We start from the raw sequence: 22620 nt of genomic DNA, 5'->3' as shown, positions 1-22620 counted from the left end.
GAATCAATTACTGCCATTAAAGCACATGGACCAGGAATATTACCACGAGGGAATGTATGAGGGAATGTCTGATTCCTTGTTTTTAAATAGAGCCCTTAAAATTGAATTGTGAAAACAAATGTGACACTTTTTGCATTTCACTTTCGCATTCATTTTGATAGAATCAGATACCGCTCCAAACGTATGCTGATTAAGCAGTATAAAACATGTATATATTTTTTACATATTTTTTAAGAGCAAAATCAGCAAACATTTTATTTTATAAAAATTGTATTTACATTTTTAGGGCCTTAGCATACGTGGAAAGGCTCATTGTATAAACACTATAAAATGTTTAAAGGCTTCGACACACACCAAGTTTTTATTGTGGCCTGTATTCCCACTAGGGAAATCCACCATGCCACCACCAGGGTACAACAAGTACTTCTGTTTTGGGTCTGGATCTAAACAGCAATGAATGGGGACCAGACAGGGTTCTCAATGGGAAGGCCCTAGTGGTCTTTGATTTGCTACATTTGCTGTCAATCCTATTGAGCTACTAATCAGATAAGCTGCTAGCTCAGTCTCTTCTCCTGCAGTCTCCTCCTCCAGAACACAGGACCAGAACAGGGAAGCTGACAGTGGCAGAGAGCAGCCAAAGTAGGAGGAAATTGGGGAGAAAGGTAATTAAGCCAGCTGTTTAGGCACAGACAGACTTGACAGCTCTTTGTAAAGTCTGTTTTTATTTACTGATAAAAGCATCCTCACCAGAGCTGTGGAGTCGAACGTCAGGGCAATTTTGGGGTATCTGGAATTAGATCTGCAAAAATCTACCGACTCCAACTCCGACTCCTAATAAATGTACATTGTTCTAAAAACATACAGTATGTATAAAAATGTCCTATTTCACAGATTCAAATTAGTACTGTAGCAGATAGCCAAAAAGGACAACTAGGCAAACTGCTTACTACAGAACTTATACATAACCCAGACTCTGAATTCTGCTGTTAATGGGATGCAAAGGGTCCTAAATTCTGGAGGTATTAGAAAACAAGAGGCCACAATTCTGTAGATCAGATAACAAGGTTCCTAACAAGGTTCCAAAATGGAGGTACCCAAATAAGAAACAACCTACTGTTGCACCTGTACATGATAATATAACTACACTGTCCAGCCCTTGTTATCTGAGTGAACCAGAATGTGTGTGTGGGAGGGGGGTCCTTTATCTGTGTACTCCCAAACTGTGGTGTTTTGTTGTTATCAGAATACCTCCAGAATGTGGAGTACCTTGTTATTCTTTTACGGAATGCAGCAATGCTTTGAAATGCTTCAACGCACCCGAAGCTCCTTTAACCATTCTTTGGTAGAACAACTTGTGTGTTTAGGATTGTTTCATAGGTGGAATGGTGTGTTTTTCTTTCTCCAAATGTAACACACTTCATTTAAGCTAAAAAGTTCTCTTTTGGCTTCATCCATCCACAAAACATTCTTCCGTTATCCTTCTGGTTAGTCCACATGATCTTTAGCAAAGTATCGACTGTCATCATTATTTTTGGGGAGAGCAGTGACTTTCTCCTTGCCACCCTATCAAACACGAATGTGTTGTATGTGCGATTGGGCTTTGTCGTTCTTTAAATAAAACAGGGGTCTCACACTCAAACCAGATTGTCATTCCATTGATTGAAAACACCACCCTCTGATGTCACCATCAAATTATATGGTATTGGATCTTTGTTTCAATAAATACATGACATAATATAAAAAATTCTTGTTTCATTTGTTTAACTGGGTTTTCTTCATCTACATTTAGGACTCTTATGGTCCTCGTCTACATTTAGGCTAGCAGTCTGACCAGCAGCGCTAGGTCCCAGGTTCAAATCTTTGTATGTTCTCCCAACTGTATGGGTTTCCTCCCACATCCCAAAAACATGCAGTTACATTAAATGATTTCTTTCAGAAATTGACCTTAGACTCTAGAAGGGACATTTGAGCCTCTCTGAAGGACAGTTAGTGGCATGACTATGGATTTGACATAAATGTATGATGCTCTAAAGTACCATTTTTCCTTCAATTTTCCATGTACATAAACCCTTGACTTTTGCAATGTATTTGGGAGGGGGGGGGGGGGGTGCAGGAAGTTTACTTAGTATTATAGGGTCCAGGTTTTTCTGATGGCAGCACTGTGGGGGCTACTGTTATATACTGTTTATCACAAACGTAAAAGCACTGCTTGTTAAATAACTTGTCCGGAAGAAAGAATAAAAAGCACTGTATGAAGCTTTTGTTGGATGTATTAATAGTAAAAAAAAACATTTTCCACTCACCAGATCCTTCTGCTTGGACGCTCAGATTGCTCAGACATAAAGCTTGTGCTGCTGAGGCGTGAGGCACTACTGGTACGGGAAATGGCTGACACGTCACTGACATCACTATCTGATGATTTGGCTGAGACGTTGTCACAACTTCTGTATTGATCTTTATGCATGTTATACTAGTGGTGGAGAAAAAGAGCTTTAACATATATTTCAAGACATAATGCATTTGATGAAATGTAGAGAAACAATCTAGGATGACAACACATATTAAGCTTTGATAAGGTAATACACACAGCAATGATTATGTGCAATGCTGATGCCTGCACTATTTGGCCTCTACCAGATACAATACTACAATTTCCACTTTTCAAGATATCACTGGATATGTTTGCTACGAGTCACTGTACTTTTGTACAATGCACTCTTTGCCAAACTAAATATAACAGAGTATCCTGATAAAGATATTAGTTTAGGAATAGCATTGTTTTATCATACAATTAAACACTTAATTTAGAGTGTACACCTTGCAATAACATCAGATCCCTAAACCCCAATATTCACCTATTCCCATTTCATGGCAGACCGTCGCCATCTTCTTTTCCTCTTGGACACGATCTTTGACCATTTTGATTGGCTGTGCAAAGGTCACATAACTCACAGCAGGAGTTCAATCCTGGCACAGGCAAAAGATACCACGATTGTCAGGATTTCTTGGCAACCAATGCTGAACTGTGCATGCGCAGCTCAGCAAAGTTTGACAATTGAGTTGTAATCAGGAAGGTATGAACAGTTACCGCAGAAGGCACACCACCTTCCTTTTTCTGCATTAACCATCTGCCTAATCGAGGATTTTTCAAAGTGGGACTAGTTCCACTTTAACTGCAAAGTCTGATTTTCTTAAAATATTTTCAACTAGCAACTAACAATATACAGTAATGTCCACAAGAAAAAACGTCATATGGAAACATTAAAGGATTTATTGTCTGCAGACTTTGCATTTGTATTGACATCAGGTTGCTGTTACTCTAGGATGACTCATGAAATCATGAGGAATTTATTTACAGGTGCATTGAACCAGCAACTGACCTCCTTCTGCCCTGCACTGCACCCACTTTTGCATTCTCACAGACTTGTTTGATATCAACACAGGTCCTAAGAAAGTCATCATATCAAACCAACTATAAGACTTGTTCTTTCCAATATTATTTATTGTTAAAGAAATATGAACCCTAGGTCAACCCTTCTTGTAAATTCAAGTTTACAAATTTGGACAAAAAAGAAAAAAAAACAGAGGGTAGTTAAAAGAAAAAATATAAATAGAAGTCAAAATGTCCACTACGCTTCATTAATTTGCACTATTGAAATAATGAAATCCATGTTACAAATAAGTACCTAAAATGGTATACTGACTTAGTTACACCCCCCATCCCCCTAGTTTGCACTGACTAAAGGTGTGATTCTTTGATGTGTCACAGTTAGGGCAGAACATAAGTCTGTAATTGCTACGTAAACAAACCAGGACCATTGCCAGACAGATGAAGTGACAGTAACAAAAGGATTTTTTTCCTCACATGTAAAGTTCTCCCTCTGGACAGAATATGATCTAATCATTCATAATGGTTGTTACTAGTAGCGATATACTGTTAAAAAGGGGAACTTACTTAAAAAAAATGTCATTACAAAGGGAAGCAGAATAGCTACAGTTGTGTTCAGAATAATAGCATCACTAATAACATCACTAACCTGATCAATCACTGTTTTGGGTGGAAATTATAGTTCTACATGGCAAATCATTTACTAGTAGATGTAGTACAATATTAAAAAAACAAGAGGCCGAACAGTCATAACATGCATACTGCTTATTCTGCGTAAAGGAATCGTTTAATTGAAAATTCAAAATAATAGTATGGACATTAATGAGTGAGGTATTTCATTCTGTGAAAGAAACAGGTGTCAGGGGCCTTATTTAAGGAAGGAAGGCAGCAAATGTTGTAAACACTTATTATAGTCCTTTTCTCTCTGAAAATTTGAGTAAATGGGTTGTTCCAGACATTGTTATAAAGAACAGTGTACGCTGATTGGAAAGGGGAAAACATACAACACAAGATATGCATAAATGAAAGGCTGCTAAGCTAAAATGATATCAAATGAAGAAAAAAGAAAACTACCATTTGAATTAATAGAAAAATAGCCAAAATGGTAAAGACTCCAGGAAGATAAAAGAATATCTGAAGTTACCTGTGAGTACTGTTACAATTAGAAGACGCCTATTTAAAGCCAAGCTATCGGTTTCTTTCCCAACAATGTCCCGATGTTGAAAAAAGATATGTTGAAGAGGTTATGGTTTGCCAACCAACACACTAAATGGTCCAAAGATATGGCACAACATTTTGTGGACTGATTAAAGCAAGACTGTTCTTTTTGGGTGTTGGGGCCACAGACAGTTAATCAGACAACCCCAAACAATGAATTCAAACCACAGTGCACTGTAAAGAAAGTAAAGCATGGTGGCAGAAGCATCATGGGGATGTTTCTCATACTATGATATTAGGCCTAATAATCACATACAAGGGATCATGGATCAGTTTGAATACATCAAAATACTAAAACAACCCCAAACAAACCAACAACAAGATTGATGTTATGTAGTGGCCAGCCAATCTCAGACCTTAATCTAATAGAAAACTTCTGGGGTCACCAGCCACTTACAAGCAAATTTTCCATATTGGTGGAAAATGGATAGTATTAAATACTTGGGTATCTATTTCACCCCACAGTTTCAAGCCCTGTATAAATGTAACTACCCCCAGATGTTTTGGGAGATCAGACACCTATTATATAAATGGAAATCATTACATGTCTCTCTCTTTGGGCGTATATTAAGATATCAATACTCCCCAAACTACTTTATCTATTTAAAACCTTACCTGTCCCTATCCCTCTTTCTGCACTCCAAGCTCTTTTCTATCCCCAAGCTGATGTTTTAAAATTCATCTGGTTTACAAGAGACATAGAGTTTTCAAAAAGGTCCTCTGCTTCTGTGGTGTCAAGAAGGGTGGTGTCCCAGACTTTCTATAATACTACTGTGCAGCTCATTTGGCATCATGGGCTACTTTAACTCCATGCAATAGGTGGAAAGAGTTGGAACAATTATGGGTATCTCCAATACACCTACACTACAAAATTCACTAAACTGATTTGGCATAAATGTAAAAAAAAAATTCCAGTTGGCAACAGAGCGTTCACCCTTGACCTTTTTTTTATACACGCCCCTACTACCAGATAGTTTGGCACTTAAGATGGCTAGGCAGTGGCACTCAAGGGGAGCTTTTTGCTTAAAAAATATTCCCCTTTGATGAACAATGAGATAACTGCCTGCCAACTTATACTATAGCTTTTTACAAATATGACACTTTGCTCATGTGCTCACTGGTGGACTGGGATTCAGTGCTCCCACTCCTTTTGAGGGTGCCTGACTAGGCGGACTGGGCAGACAAGGGCTGATCTCCAACATATATCAAATTCTAGCAGGGTCTGATATGGGGGATCAGGTTTCTTACCCATAAACACACATATGGGAGGAAATATTGGGCAGACCAATTCCACCGGCAAATTTGGTAAATAATATGGAATACCTGGTGTACCATACATCGAGAAAACATATAACATCGAGAAAACATATAAAATAATGATGCATTGGTACTTTACATCAGAACGATTACATGGTGTATACCCAACAGTTTCTAAGCTTTGTTGGAGATGGTAGGAATGCTGATCCACATATTGTGCGAATGCCTGAACATTGTTGCTTACTAGGTGATGGTGGATGGGCACCTCTCCAGATTGTTCTCGGTACATATATACAGGGATCTGCTAACACATCTTCTAGGTCTCCCAGTTTTGATTTGGAATAGAATGTGCAGTTTTCCCTATGCATTTATGTGTATGAAAATAAAAGCCATTATAAGGACCTTAAACTGTATTCACTTTTTTCACATTTTTTTTAAACACACTGCTATTATTCTAAACACAACTGTATATGGACAAAAAGTAGTTGAGAGACAGGTTTTTATTTCATGTAATGCCAAACTGTAGTTCCACTTTACAAGAAACTGGTATAGTTTGGCATCCTCTGCCTTATAAGCTGACATCAAACTCACAGTGGTAATCAAAGCAGTGACACAACATCCACAATATTTAATGTTATTAAAACATTTTTGACTGTTTAAGGCTACTTGATAGAGACATTGCCCAGCATTAGACTATACCTTTCACGTGGAAACTTATCATCAGTTCCTTTGTGTAAAGGAAAATTTGCTAAAGTAGCTATAAGCCATTATTCCTGTGTTAAAAAAAGAACTTAAATCTGTTAACAAGCATGTTAAGCACAGGAACGTGTTGCCTTCACAAAAGCTTTCCAATATGCCAAACAAATTGCATCAAATGCAAACTGTTATATCTGCTAAGGCAGACGCCTGTGTATTCAGGCTAGATTCTACAGAGTATGCTAAATAAGGGCACCAACACACTTCATAAAGCAAATCTTAATACAAACTCATTTCTCCTGTTAAGACAAAAAAGAAGGGGCCTCTTTATAGGAACACAGAAGGAGCCAACTGAAGTCATGGCTAGTAATCACTGATGTTTTCTCTTTTATTTTCTTGGAAGATGAAAGAAGAAATTGAATTACTGTTAGTCACTTTGTGTAACACCTTTATTTTAACAGCCTGATTGGCCCTTACACAATCCTTTATTTATTAGATTTTAGTTCTTTCAATTGTGGAGGCTTACATCACACTGCATGCAAATTCAGTCAACCTAGTATGAGGGATTAGCAGCAAATGCACTCCTTGCATTAAGGTATTCCAGACTCCATAGACTCCATAGTAAGTGCTCCATATTAGTACTCTAGCTAAAGAATCAACCACATCCCTATAATTTATACCAGACTTTTTGGGCAGCTTCAAATCAAATGGTTTCACTCCACCTGCCAGAATACCTGGCTTTTTATAAATAGCTGGGAAAAGCTCACAGGAAGAGGCTGTGCTGGTAGTTTTGGGAGTCCTGCATGTATATTATCATTCTGCTGTTGCTCCCTGCGACAAGCACTACAAGGGCTCATGCAATCCTGGGCTTTATAAGGTTGAGCCAAGGCTTACAATGTGGATTTCATAATAAAGCAGCAGTAAGCTGGACTTTGTTTTGGGTTGTACCTCACTTACAGACATTTCTGTTTGCAGTTTGTTTAAAATGAATGTAGGACCATAAAACAGACTAGGTTGTCTGGTGCCTTCCTGCCAAAATTTCCCTTCCAAGCTATTCCGTGTCACAATTGCTATTAGTTTACAGCTGGTTCTGTGTCTACTGGCCTACATTGAACAGTCTTCTTTTACAATATTCTGTTTAGTACAGAATGGTGGTTGCCAAGAGGCTTATTCACAGGCAGGTGCTGAACAAGAGAAATTCTGGTCCCAGCAGTCCAGTGAGAAAGGTGGCCGGTAAGAGTATATGTGGATTGCTGAAGAGGGGCTGCTAGTGAAATTGAAGACATGGCTAGAAAGAATGCTTTGTACTGGTCAAAAATCTTGCCTCATCATATCTCTGCAAATAGAAACACATTCCGCCATTGAGCATAAGCAAGAATTTGAAAATTAAAAGTGAGCCATATCCCTCCTACTGACTTGAACTAGGTGAATATGATTTTTTCCTGAACTTTTGAATTTATTCTTCCTGTCCCACCCATCTTTTACTGCCTTATCCTTTCCCAGTGGACAGTCCACATTTTGTGCAAGGTTCACAATAAAACTATCAACACCTAAAGCAGGAGACTTATGTGCCTAGGTTTGCAGTTCATGAGAAGCCTTTTTCATCATTAAGTGCTGTGAAACAAAGAATCAAATATTATCTCTAAACGTGTATAATTCTTATAAGTACAAATGTGTAATTATAAAAACCTAACAATAATAATACTCAAAAACATAATGTATTAACAGAACCCAAAGCAAATAATGCTACCAAATTATGCTCATCCTCAATGCACTAATCTTAGCATGACTGATAAAGGTTTACTGTTAGTTGCCCACATCATCCAATCAGAAAGCAGCTGTAGTTTTCTTTTTGTATTCTAAACTCTGCATCAGACAGTAAATGTTCTGCTCTAGTTTGTATATAGCAGCTACTATATCTACTAAAACTCAGAAATTGATCACATCTTCTAGGTTATTCAGTTTCTCTTTCACTCTATAAAATATTATAAAGGGCTGTAAACACAAAATAAACATTTTACCTACCTTAGAATATTGCTCTCGCTCTAATTCTTGACTGGAACTGGACCCAGCTGTTTGCTTATACCGCTGAACCTTTAATTTGATTTGTCTTGCTCGTTCTTCCACTAATAAATTTGCTGCAAAATATAGGTAAAACTTATTTATAAACAATTACTAACATTTTATACCTATAAATACGTGTTTATATTTAGTGTTTCCATTTATGGGCTGTTTTGGCACCATCAGGCTTGGTCTACATGGACTGCTTCCCGAGCGTTTAACCCAAGACTTTATAAAGCCCTTGTCTGAAATCCCCATGCATTACAATAGGTTAATCTACACCAGGACGTTTCCTTGAGGCACGTTTATGACATTTATCTTAAACGTTGCTTGCAACGTTTAAAAAATTAAAACGTTGGGTTAACGCTGGTAAACGCCCAAAAATGCAGGAAAATGTGGGTAAACACTTCCATTGATTTCAATGGGACGGATTCCCTCATTTTTGAGCACTTAATATGCAAATTAGTTATAAAGGTGGCGTCATAGGCATTTCCAGCATTTTAAAGGCAAGCTTTAAAACGCTAATAAAAGTGCATAAAAACACATATAAAAGCAATAGGAACATTTGCATGTGTTTTTAAAAAAATGTCCATGTAGACCCAGCCTAAATGTGTATATAATAATAATGTAATGTAATAATATAGGATAAAAGAAACTATTCTTGGAGTTTGTTACTAACAGAGCATTCGTACACAGCTGCATTTCCTAATTACCAATACAAATACCAATACCTTGGTTATTTTTATTATGTTTTTTATTTAAAAACAGGCAATGCATTTTTATACAAAGGATGCCTACATATTTACAAATATTTTTTTTACCATATTATAGTGTTCATCAACCAATTGTGTTGTTTTCCAAGCTATACTACTTAATAAGGTATTATACCACAACTGGCTTTGATTTGATGTCTACATTTGGATTGATAATGTAGCACATAAAAAAGGAAATGATAATCAGTGTAGAGCCACTAAACATATCACAAGTAATGGACAAATGTTAAATTGAATCTATTACTTGAAAATTTATATTAATAGTTCTTTACAGGATTACAATTTATACTTAATTCAAGCAGTACTTCCCTGGAAATTATTGCATCAAACGTTTCCAAAAGTAGAAATGATGATTAGGTAAATGCTATTTAAATAACAGATCTGTAGCAAAGGCCTTACCAGATAAGTTTACTAAGTGCTGTACTGAAATACATACTACATAATGAGCTGTGTTGCTGTGGTCTTCATCAGAAAAGGGATGTTATTGCATTTAGCAGTCACACAAGTTCTTGGGTACAAACTGTAATGACCATTTACAACAAAATATATAATGACCCATTCGCACCAATGCATTTTGAAAATAACTTTACCATCCAGAAAATAACATGAAAACTGTCACTCAAATTCAAAAATTAGGCAGTTTGCACCTCAAAGTAGAACTAAACCCCTCTATACTCACCTGCCCCTATTCCGTCGCAGGGGAACCGCCATCTTTCTTTTTTTTCTTGATGTGATCTTTGGTCAAGCAGTGATCAGGCAGGCAAGAATGCTTATTGCAAAATGGACATCGCCTGTCTCTTTCTGCAATAATGCCCTGTCAGAACCCAAAATTTTTAAAAGTGGAACTTTAGTTTCCCTTTAATACACCATTTTTCTGTATTGGTTCATGTTGCATTACTGCATCATAGTTACTTTGAATGGGTAAGTTAGGAGCCTCAATACAGAAAAGTAAATGCAATATGTTGTATTTTTGGTATGTGGTATACATACATGTCTGATACATGCCTTCCATTCATGCAATGGCACTTTACACAGTAGATTTTTTTTTTTTAATTTTTGTGGGGTGGTTGGGGGAAAGGAAAGCTAGGCATGGAGGGAACTTATCCACAATGTTGGTATTATAGTAACACCCCTGAGAAACACACATATTTATGTATTAAAGTCAACACAAATGAGCGCAGTATAAATAGGTCTATATACAGTATGTACATAAAGCTGACTGTCCACGAAAACGGAAAGTCTGCACAGATGACATCCCTGCACCACATGAGTTACTAGTATAAAGTGGATAAGTGCTAGCAAACGTTACGGGGGTGGTACTGCTGTCAGATAACTGTTTGGCAGATGTAGTTTCACCCCATTTGTGGATATAACATCACAAAGTCAAATGTATCTTTTTTGAGCAAAACAATCAAATAGGAATTCTGCATATTGCTGTTGGTTTCTCTAAAATACAAACTTTAAAGATGTTTACGGAAAAGTGTTGAGCATATACTGAACTCATTTTTGCTGTAACGGGAAAAAAATGTTAAAAAATAGTACCTTTTAAGTAAAAAAATTCTGCCAGCCTAATTGATAAACAATATTATTGTAGTTCAGTTGGGTCTCTTGCATACAGATCCGGATAATTCATGTGGATCTTGTTTTTCATAGAGATTGTACCTATAATTTTATGGTGCCCAGTTCCGACAACATTGGCTACAGAGGTCTATAAAAAGTTGCAATTTAAACTTTTAATGCTAAATAAAGTAGATTTTAAAATATCCTATATGAAAACAACCAAATACAAAATGTCTGCAAACTGACACTTTTATGAAAAAAAGCACCAAAAAAGAGGACCTGAAAAGAAGACTCACAGCACTGGACATGACTGCCACTAGAACACTGTTCAATTCAGTAAAAAGATCTTGTCTGTTAAAAAACAAACAGTATTTCTGCAAGTGTCAATTTCCTGCATCCCATCAACATTTACTGGTTACTCTTTACCTAAATGCATTACAATATACAGTAGTAGGGGTAAGCAAAAGTAACCTGTGAGAGCTGTGGGGTGCCCAAGAGATTGTCAATCCCAGAAGTATCAGTTTATCTGCAGACTTCATCAGTTTGCTAATATGAAATGGAGCAGCATCTTCATGGCAGGGAAAAAGGACAGGTAGATACTAAGACCCTTCATTTACTGGTACATTCCTATGAACTTTTTTTTATCACAGATAAACTATGGTCAAAAAAATCACATATCAGCCTGAATAAATAGATATAATGTACTTAGCCCACAACAGTAACACTTTGTAAAAATACACTGATCCAGCCTGTAGAATAATTAGATTAGATAAATTAGAACTTTTAGCAATACAATCTTTGCAGTACAAAAATACAGCAAAGTACAAAAGAATAAATCACACAACCCTTTTCATAATTGACTGTTTTCTTGAAAGAGACACTGTTACCTGGTTCTTGCAGATTATTTCTCCCCCACCCCTCATGTAGATGTCCCTCTCTGCCATTTTTTCCACCATCTCACAATAACTGAGAAAATGTAGTTCAGACTAGTAGTTTACTACTTCCACTGCTCCAACTTTGTCACTTTACCTAATGTTTTCACCTCTTACTTGTAGGGGCCTTCCCAAATTGTTTTTTCCTTTGATGTAATGGTTTTTCAGTATGTAACCGCATTGTTGGGTATTTTTATACTCTACATGATTTATTTTTGTAATTAATTTTCTGTACTGCTTGAAAAATTCTGTTGTATATGAACTGAAATTTTTTGTTATCCACTTTGTCTCAACATATTGATAAGCATCATGGTGTCAGTTACTGTACTCAATCATCAATATGAGTTAATCACAAAGCAAAAAAAAAATCTTTATGGAGCCCAGGCATTTATTCACTTCTGGAGCAAGCTGTGCTGTGACATGCAAAAAGAAACAGCTGCAGAGTTTGTCTTGGCCAATAAAAAGTTACAAGAGGCTGCAGAAAGAGCTCATTCCCCTAAGATCACCCACAACCTCAGCGGTTTAGCAAATGATTTGTTCTACAAATCAAAAGTGAGTGGAAATGTATATAAAGTGGGAGAAAATACCCTTCTTGGGCCATTGTAACAGCACAGATGTCCTTATTAGAAGATTTTCCTTCACCTCTTGTTCTAGATATACCTAATATTTGGGATTTTGCATCAGTTTCTGTCCCAACGACAACAGTCACATGAACACAGTTTAAATATATAATAAGTAGGATCACAGAAAGCAAGAGAACTATGACAGAGCTCCCAATTAGTTTATGATTAACACCAATAAAAATCACTCACTAAATACTTTATTGTAGAATGTTTATATGCATTCAGGTGATCATAAGGACTCAGACTATGTCCCTCTTTGTAGTTGGGAAATAATCTTCTGAGTGGCTCAAATTAAGGAAGGGACATGCAGCTAGTTCAGGCTACTGGTACTTAGTTAGAAACTGTCAGAGATACTGTGCATTTGTGGTGGAAGAAGCCTCTTATATGCAAAAGTCCTAATACCTGAATAATATAGTAGAAAAGCTACCAAGTCCTTAGAAAGATTCTCTATTCTTTGCCAAATACATGGTATTGTTGGTCCAGAACTAGAATTATACCAACAGGTAACCTGCTGGCTAACAAATCACCTGAAATATGGGCATAGAACGAATTACTCTTAGCCAACATACATAACACTATAGTGTATGTTTCACAAAGTGTATTTTAAATTACAATGTACACATATGCTGTAAAAGGTAAAACGTTTAACAGTCCTGAGGTGTTGGATGCACTATTTTTCTTTAGTTCTGATTATTTTTGCTTTGTTTTTACATAATTATGTCAGTAATAAAAATCCTGTCCTAAAGTGGCAATGTTTACTCACCACTCTGTATGTATAAACTGAAAGCAAGCAGCCTGCTGCTCTCCTGCTAGTAAGGCTAAACACGTCAGATGAGTATCACCCGAGATGAATGGTCGTGCTCATGCCAGGGCGAGAATCTGAAGTGTGTACAGCAGCCCCCTGATGTCATTCATGGATCTGTCAGGATGAATCCATGAATGACAGATTGTGAATGACCGCTTTACAAGTAAAGGGAGGATAGCAGAGTTAGGTGCCGCTTGCTTGTCCTTCCCCCTTTCTTTAGACCAGAACAGGCACTGTGTGTACAGCTCTCGTTCATTCATCTGAAACTATCATATATTTATTCAGAATTTATTTATGATGCAGCCTAGGTTACCTGCATTTAAGGCATGTTTAACGGATCCTTCTTCTACTTGCAGAAATGTAACTTTAAAAAAAAAAAACAGAAAAAAAACAATGCAACCGCCATATCTAAGAACTGATAAGCGCCAATATATTATAGCATTGTTATTTGGGTTGGGTATACTTTAATTTTCTGTTACTGGTCCACACAGTGCTAGAAATAGAGCTGTTTCCAATACATCCAAATATTTAAATCTAGTTATGTTGATAAAAAATAACTCTTCTAGCAAACATTTTTTACAAATCCAAAGCTTTCTCTGTTCTAAAAAATGTTTCTCTTTATTAAAGCTCTCCCAGGCTGGAGAAGATACACTTTCATCAGTGAAGCTGGGTGATCAAACCAACCTGGAATGGGTTTCGTAAAAGGCATTAGCAATTATTTAGAAAATGTTTTCAATTCTGGACCATACCCATTCCAGGGTAGCTGGATCTTAGTTACTGCAGAAACTGATATGAAGATGTTATATTTAATGTAAAATAATGAATACTACACTTGAATCTGCAAATTTTGTTTGTCTTTTGTTGTCTGGAATCTAAATTATGATTCACATAGGTTTTATGTGTGTATGTAGTATAGTATTTATTTGGAGGTTAGGCTCTGTGTATTGCTCTGTTGTGTGTATTGTGGAGATGTCAAATTTGTAGTAGTGGTTGTGTCTTGCACAGGTATAATTGTCAGGTATAATCCATGTGTAGTTGAACTTCATACGACAAACAGGTATTGTCTTAGTAATAGGACGATAATGACCAACCAACAGAGTACACAGCCTAATAATAAATTAAGGAAATAAACAAAGTTATATCTGTTGTTCAGTTTCAACAACATAGCTAAAGAAAAGGGGGAAGCAATTGAAAATGCAGATATGAGGCAGCCTAAAGAGTAGTGTTAAAAATTAGAATTGATAAATGCTGAATATTTCTCAGTGGTCAGGAATGAAAGTATCAGTCAACTAATATCTGTATTTGCAATAAGCTGTATTGTAAATGTATGAGTAGCTCTAACAAGATAGGGCCAGCTCATGCACCCAGAGTTTCCAGTAAAAGCACTTTCATGGCTGTTTAACATCTGGTCTGGTAAAGGTCAAACTTTATACTTTTTAAGTTTACAAAAAAAGTTTTCATAACTGAATTCTTTTAGGAGAGTTGAACAGTTTTTAAATGTGATTACTTCTGCCTGTCTGCCTTGAAGATAGAGGAGATTTGTTTACAGGTGGGAAAACATACCAGAGCCCGAAATAGTAGTAAAAAAGACCAAGAGACTTTATTAAAAAATTACTTTTAGCAACCAAATAAATACCTTGACACATTTCATGCTACAGAGCTTAGTCATTGCAACTGTGCAATCTTTCTGCCAAAATGATGTTAAATATGATTTAAACTTGTACGATTTTATTAACTTTAGGATTAAGCACTGTATTACAAAATGCACCAAAATATTTGACGATGCAAGCATGCAAGGACGTCCAGTGATGCCACAACACATTCCAATAGCTCTCAATGTACATGAAGATCATTTAAACAGATGTCTCCTTTACTTAGGTTTGGTGCTTAGGTGCACCCCTTCCTGTGCCCCTCCATTGGTCCACATGACTCCCCATTACATTATTGGATTAATAAAGCAGTGCTGACAGTGAGGGGCATAGGAACTGATTTCAGACCTGAAGCTGGTATTTGCAATGATAAATCAACCTATGTGCTGTCACCTCCCACTAAGAGATTAAAGGGTAAAGGGATGTTCATGTAATTAAGTCATTTGGGGATGCTGCAGTTGTCGCACAGCGCCACAATTTTGAGAGATGGAACAGTGATCAGCCATTTAAGAATTCTTATTACAGAAGGGACCTCGCTCATCTATTTCTGCAAAAAAAGCACAGCCTGATCTCTAAAAAAAATTAAAAGTGGAACTTGAGTTCCACTTTAACCTTTCACTGTCCAGTCACAGGTTGAGAGGGAAAAGGCCTATTAGTGGATATACAGAAGTGCAAATCCTCCAGCAGGACAAATGGCTCACAGAGACGTATGTCACCTGTAAATTGGGCAATTTACTTTGGGTTTAACTTAAACAGAGTACAATCCATTTAATGTAATAATTCATGTTTTTTCTTGAATGTTTGTGTTGCTTTTTATGCATTAGTACAGTATGACAAACAATTATTAGGATGTTTTTTTTTTTTTTGGAGAACACTATACTTGGAGGTATTCAATAATGGTTCATATTTACCTGTTGACGATGAACTATAACGATCTGGTTCTTCAATGATATAATGCATAGGATGATGAGAAATAAAAAGAAAGAAATCAGCAGAGAATACATTAGACAATACATGCTATAAAAAGACAAATGAGAAACACAATATAATATATTAAACTCTAACAAAACACAAAATAATATGGCACATTTATACTAAAATTAGAAAATGTAAAGGAAAACTACAATTAATGAAACAAATGATAAATTTTGCTAAATGAACCAGTTGAAATGCTGGTCCAAGTATAACAATTTGAAAAATAATAATGTTTTAGACATCACATGCAAATAGTCATGCTGTTATACACGTTTTATTTGCAGTTTTCCTTTAACAAATATTAGGGAAAAAAAGTGTAATAAAACAAAGCTTTGTCTCAATAATGCTCCTAAACATTGCAATAACTGGTGCCAAATTCTGGAATATTTTATTTTATATTAGAACAATGTTTTGTTTTTTAAAACAGAAGACAAAAGATAACTGCAATGGACTTCAAACTAGCTAGACTACATGAAATGGCATACTTTAAGCATGGGTGTTAAAAGACAACAACAGCAACATGAAAACTAAGATCATGCCAAATAAATAGAACAAGACATGCACGTACATAAAATGGAATTATCAACCATTATTTTAGTGTGTGTTATCATTTCATTAAAGAACACTGCTAACTGAAATACTCAAGCATTAAAGTGAACCTGTCAAATGTAAAATACCAGGATGTTGTGCTGTTGCTACAAATAATTAGGAATTACAAATCTGGAGTTTGAGAATTTCATTTAGATCTCCCACTATTTACAGACTGCTTAGTAGTCACAAGCTGTGTGCAATGCTCATTGTCTAGCATGACAAATGGACAAACTATTATTTTAGGTATTTAAAACAAGACCAAATCTAATAAAATATAATAGGAATATTAATCTAGAACATGACATCTTTGATAAGAATATATTTCAAAGTTGTGAAAACAAGGATGTTGGAAAGTTCTTTTCTTGCTGACAGGTACCCCTTTAGGACATCATAATAATTATTTTACTAAACGTCGGTGAGCAAATTACATTCACACTGGTGTTGGTAACTTGAAAATGTATGTATGTCCCTATAAAAAAAATTTCAGTTGTCACGATATACAAAACTTACAGGTTTAAAAAAAAAGATTTAGTAAGGCAAACTGTTTTTTTTTTTGTTTTTTTTTTTTACATTTTTTTGTTTTGTGATTTGATGATGATCTTTTGCTTTACATTATAAATAAAACACAAGCATTGTATTAATAAAGTCAAAAACAAAGAAAGTATACTATGTTAATGAAAGAAAATCATTATTTGGTTGTAAGGAACAAAATGTAGATGTTGAAAGATGACATTCTATTGTTTACTTTTTTATGACATACATATGTGCTAGGGACATGGCTGGGACATGAAGTATCCTCTATGAAGTAAATAAATCTAAATGAACCTGTAGTAAAGAGGATTTGGTTCACCTCATCAATATACATACTTGTGTATAAAAACAATATGATGTGCTAAAACAATAAAAAATTTTTAGGACATATATTCCTAAACATGTCTTGATGTCCTACGTCCTATGTGCTTGATTTTTGTTTGTCACAACACTAAATAACAGCCACTGACTTATACACCACTTGTCTGTAACATCCTTTGTTCATCCATCATACACTGTCATTATTCTAAAACTACAAACCATTTTACTGTGAGAGGATTATCACACAAGGATATGACCAAAAAGATCACATGCCATAAAAAACAATAATACCTATCAACATCATGTTTATAAATGTATGCCAATTGAAAAAAAACCCTTTATTTAATTTCTAAAGTTCAAATATTCATAGATATATATATTGAAAGGTACAAAAATAAAAACAAAATTTAGACTATTTGTAGGTCAACTGACATTGAATTGTAAATGGGTTTTTATACTTTAGGCTATGACTAAAAAACAGAACCAATTTGTTTTAGAACCAATTGTTTATTAGCATTTATAAGAACCATTATCAGACAAAATTGGTACTTAAAGTAAAAATGTATGACTGTCAAATTTTTTAATTGCTAGGTCAAACAAAATAATGCGCAGATCTTTCGGATTCTTCATGCCATCTTTATGAAAACGTCCTTTACAAAATATGGCAATTCCAATTTCCGGTAAAAGGTATACCAGCCCTTAAAAAATACACAGCGCCTACCATATAAATACCAATAAAAATAATATTACCAAATTTTATTTAAGCCCAAATAAAAACGTGTAAAGTTCTGGTTTCCTAGCTTGATCAGTGTGATATAAGAATAGAGGAGCTTCGATATGTAGGACACAGAGCACTGCTAGAGATACCATTGGGTCAGTATGAGATTAAAATGAAACAGAGGCAGATCTTTCCCTTTAGGTGCATAAGCTTTGCTCTAGTAGCTTTTATGAAGATTTTCTCTTTGTGATCCTCAGCCCTAAGCAATCATCAAATTAGCTGAAAGCTGCATAAGGAAAGTAACAGCCCTGGGATTAAAGATTCTTTTCAATGCAGAATAATGAGAATGAATCGGTACTGAATTGCTGAAAGCAACAAGATTCGTGTGACTCTGATCTATATATATATATATCAGTGTATATATATATATATATATATATATCAGTATATATAGGTTTGTTTTTTTATTCTTTCCTTTTTTCCTTTAGGCATTTCTAAATTGGCAATTATATTGTGCCAAAAGCTTTCCCATTTGTAATTCATCTTTTAAATAATCTGGACTAAAACTTCAGTAACCTTTAGTCTCTTTGGAAGCATTTAGTCCTTGCCCCTCAAATGTAGTCATTGCATTTTTTTTAATGCTTTACTTTTTATAAAATATGTAGAAACTATGGACATCACATCACATTTCAAAGCTTTAGTTTCACTGTAATCCTTCTAGTTGTGTTTCATTTCACAGATGGCTGGTTACCTGAACATTTTCAGGTGAATACAGAGTGAAAAGGTACAATTATCAAAATGACAACCATATACATTGCTTGGTAACACAACTAAATACTTCAATGTCATTTTAAAAGTAGTATACTGAACAAACTGCATGACTTTAACTGAAGTAAAAACTATGAATCAATTATCAATTAACATGTAAATTCCTTACTATCACAAGATTTACTTGACTGTTAATGAAATAAACATTCCCCTGAAAATATTTAAAAAATAAAAGACTGGATCAACTCTTATAGTGGGTAGTACTTGTCACTGCCAGTGATGGTAAAGATTTCTGCATTGCATTTTACAGGTAAACAATCAACTGCAGGCCAAGAGTAAAACACAGTGGGGTCAATGAACTATAGGAATGTAGGGTATTCACTTAGAAAAGTGATGATTCACTTTGCAAAGTAAATCGTCGAAACTTGTTTACTGAATCAACCCCAATGTTTTCAAATACAATATCCCAAGAATGGGCATTTATAAGTTAAATGTTTCCAACATTAAGGCCTTTGATTTTAGGAAAAGCAAAAAGGAAAACTATATTGTGAAATAGAAGAAGCCAAACTACTGCATTAATATCAAAGTATCTGCAATAACAATTACACTACATCCAGAGAACATTGACAGCGTTTATTTGATTGCATTTGTATGCATGTATTGGTATTTTTTACAACATATTACTATGCAGTATATTATAATATTAAGAATATGATACCGATGTGTAATGTGAAAGTTATTGTATTGCAAATGACATACCTAATCATACATTAAACAGTACAGCAATTAAATCTAATGTAAAACAGGCAGCCATGTGATACACGATCTAAATTTATTTTTCTAGTAATATGACAGCTATACAAGGGCAGAAGACGTCAGAAATATTTTCAGCCGTTTAAAGAATTTTAAGCAGACGCAATCCTGTTAGATATGTATACATTCTTACTTCCTTTTTACTAGGATTTTAGGTGCTCTAAGAGTCTATTAAATACCTTTTTATGCTGTATATCATGGCCTACTTTTAAGAGAAAACAGTGGTTTGCTTATTTCAATCAGCTTGCTCAAAATGATGGAACCTATCAAGTATCATATAAAAACACTTTATTTTCTTATAGTCAAATGAAAGGTTAATAATCACAATAGAATCACAAGAAGAGTTGGAAAGAGAACTCATCTATGCTTTTATAAACAGATTCTGTACTATAAAATGTTGTACTGTACAAATGGCTTCATTTTAAAATATAAAATCTAAGTACAAAGCTATAAAACTGTCATTTCAAAATATACTCAAAATAACTTCCTGTGTTTCCTATGTCATCACAGAAAGTATGTTGTTACAGATGGCTAGAAAAAACAGTATGACAAGCCTATTGGGTCACACAGTTTAGTTATAGGATTTTCCAAATATATTACCATATAATGACTTTGCGACAATGATATAACGAAGTTTTGCTTCTGTATTAATTTCATGGTTTTTAACTGGTGTAAATCTCGCAAGCAAGACAATGCTGAACAAAAGAGAGCACAATTCTGTTTCTGCACAAATATTTGGATAAGCATATTCAAGCATGACTAGACACAAAACCTTGCACAAAGATTTACACTTAAAAAGATAATCACTTAACAAATATAACACAGCAAGACCATTATTAATCCACCAATCCACACCAAAACTCATGAAACAAATAAAAGCACACAACACTGCTCTTAAGTGTGGTTGGCCACTTGAGCTACCTTGTTCTACACTGTTGCTTCTTACAGGGACCTGTGGAAGCTGCCTTCCTCTTCGATTGAATGAAGAATCCCCCGTGGATGATTGGCTTCCTAGTTGATGGTTTCTGTAAGGTCACAAGCACAAGTTATTTCAGAAATCTACACGCATAAACAGTTTTGAATTTGGAATTACAAAATGTGATTGGAAAGTTTAAAATAAATCAAATTTTTCATGGTTCAAATAACTCAGAGAATATAACCAGAGATTAGCAAATGTGGTCTTTGTGAAACTGAAACACTTCCAATTACCACATAATTTTGGTCAAATTTGTAAGGTTTTGCTCATCTGTACCAGTTCACTTAATACACATAACATTTTTTTTTAATCTTTGCTTATCTCTGCTTCTGAAATAATCCAACACACAACACCGAACATTTAGGTTTAAATAACATTCATATTATTGCCTTGTTTTACTCTTCATTCAAAATTACCATGTTACGTTTTTCATACTTTACTCTTATTCCCTGGTGTCTCATTGGGCACAAACTTACCAGAAGCTGACAGGCCCTGAATTGACACAGATTGTGGTTCACACAAGGAGATTAGAGAAAAACATGTTTTATTGCATCCAAAATTATAAACTGATAACTACATTTTAAAAAACTGTGTGTATGGTAAATTAATAGCTTTTACATGTTAACTATACTACATTGATGTTAATATAAGTCCTTACATTCTACTTTTCATGAGTGCCCTAAATGCCAGCACTGGACTAAGCCATTAGTATTTGCTTTTCTATCCTGTATTAGAAATATACAAATGAATTCCAAAATGAGTTTAACAAGAATGTACATTTATGCATTTTTAGATCATATTCAAGATTTTATGATCTGATCTGTTCTAGTTTGACAGACTCAGGCAAAAAAAAAACAAAACAAACAATAAAGAAAATTGTTAATGCAAATTCTATACAGACTGAAAAGTCCTAGCAAAATTAAAAAGATATTCATCAAAAGTGGAAAATGAAAAGATATGTCTCTTCTCTACTTAAAAAGCTTATAAACAAAGTGCTGTAACCACACTACTCTTTGACAGTTTATGTTAGTCTTTAAAGATTTTAGCCTGACCCAGAATCACTTGTACCTCGGTTACTTGAAAAGAAAGTAATTCTGTCCGTACATGGTATAATTCTGTGTGCTTTAACTTTCTTCAAACTAACTGCTAGTTGACTACCACAAGGGGTTTTGGACATACCATGTGGCCAAAACAAGAAAAAGTAAACTCCTGAAGTATTTCTACACATTTTCTATTTATGTAATCCGGTATCTACACAGAATCCTTGAGTTCAATGTTAAAGTGGCTATTTATGTTTTTACAATACTAGCTGTCTGTGTAGTTTACCTGAGTAAAGGACAGGTAGGTTATCTGTTACTGTCTTCCCTCATTCTTGGATTTGTCCAATAATGAAAAAGAGAATAAGGCCATGAAAGACCAGGAACTACCTTTTACTAAGCATCACCGTTGTATTTGGCGCGGCAATGATGGCCAATAGTACAATATCTTACAACAATTCTTATCCATGGTGTTAGATATTAGTAATAAAATGCAGTGCATTTTATTATCTTCAGTATTGCAATATAAGTTTTAAATACTGTACTTAGATAATTATGAAAACTTCAACCAATAAAATTCCTATTTCTGCCTATTCTAAAGCTATACTCCGACATACATTAGAAATGTTTACAGAAGTGTAGACTTTAAAAAGTTGGAAAATAATGACCACAAACCGATTCATTTTGCCTTTTCCAGGTTAGCTGGCAATAGAATACACTGATAAAAATGTTAACAGATACAACATTTTCCAATGTATCTGGAATTTATACTAAAGAACATTTTAAAGAATAGATAACCAATCTGTTTTTATATTTTTAAGAAACAGAACAAAACAAGGAAATATATTGGCAAACATAATACGAAATCCTAGGTAAAAATAGGTTGACTGAATATGCAACTAACATTGAGCTATACTAGATGAGTTAT

At 34.9% G+C, this 22620-nt stretch overlaps 1 protein-coding gene across 1 annotated transcript in view; it reads right to left on the bottom strand.

Moving 5' to 3' along the window:
* RIMS1 (regulating synaptic membrane exocytosis 1) overlaps positions 1-22620 on the bottom strand; it is a gene marked incomplete in the record, with an annotated part of 182121 nt that overhangs the window by 55704 nt on the left and 103797 nt on the right. The window contains 4 exon segments of the mRNA XM_072408512.1: positions 2304-2470; positions 8585-8697; positions 15874-15903; positions 20601-20704. Of these exon segments, the coding sequence (XP_072264613.1) occupies positions 2304-2470; positions 8585-8697; positions 15874-15903; positions 20601-20704 (414 nt within the window).

The sequence above is a fragment of the Pyxicephalus adspersus genome, chromosome 4 (genome assembly GCF_032062135.1).
Source record: "Pyxicephalus adspersus chromosome 4, UCB_Pads_2.0, whole genome shotgun sequence".
In the NCBI taxonomy this organism is placed as follows: domain Eukaryota; kingdom Metazoa; phylum Chordata; class Amphibia; order Anura; family Pyxicephalidae; genus Pyxicephalus; species Pyxicephalus adspersus.
Note: the sequence above shows the minus strand (reverse complement) of the source record. Positions and strands in the feature narration are given on the sequence as shown.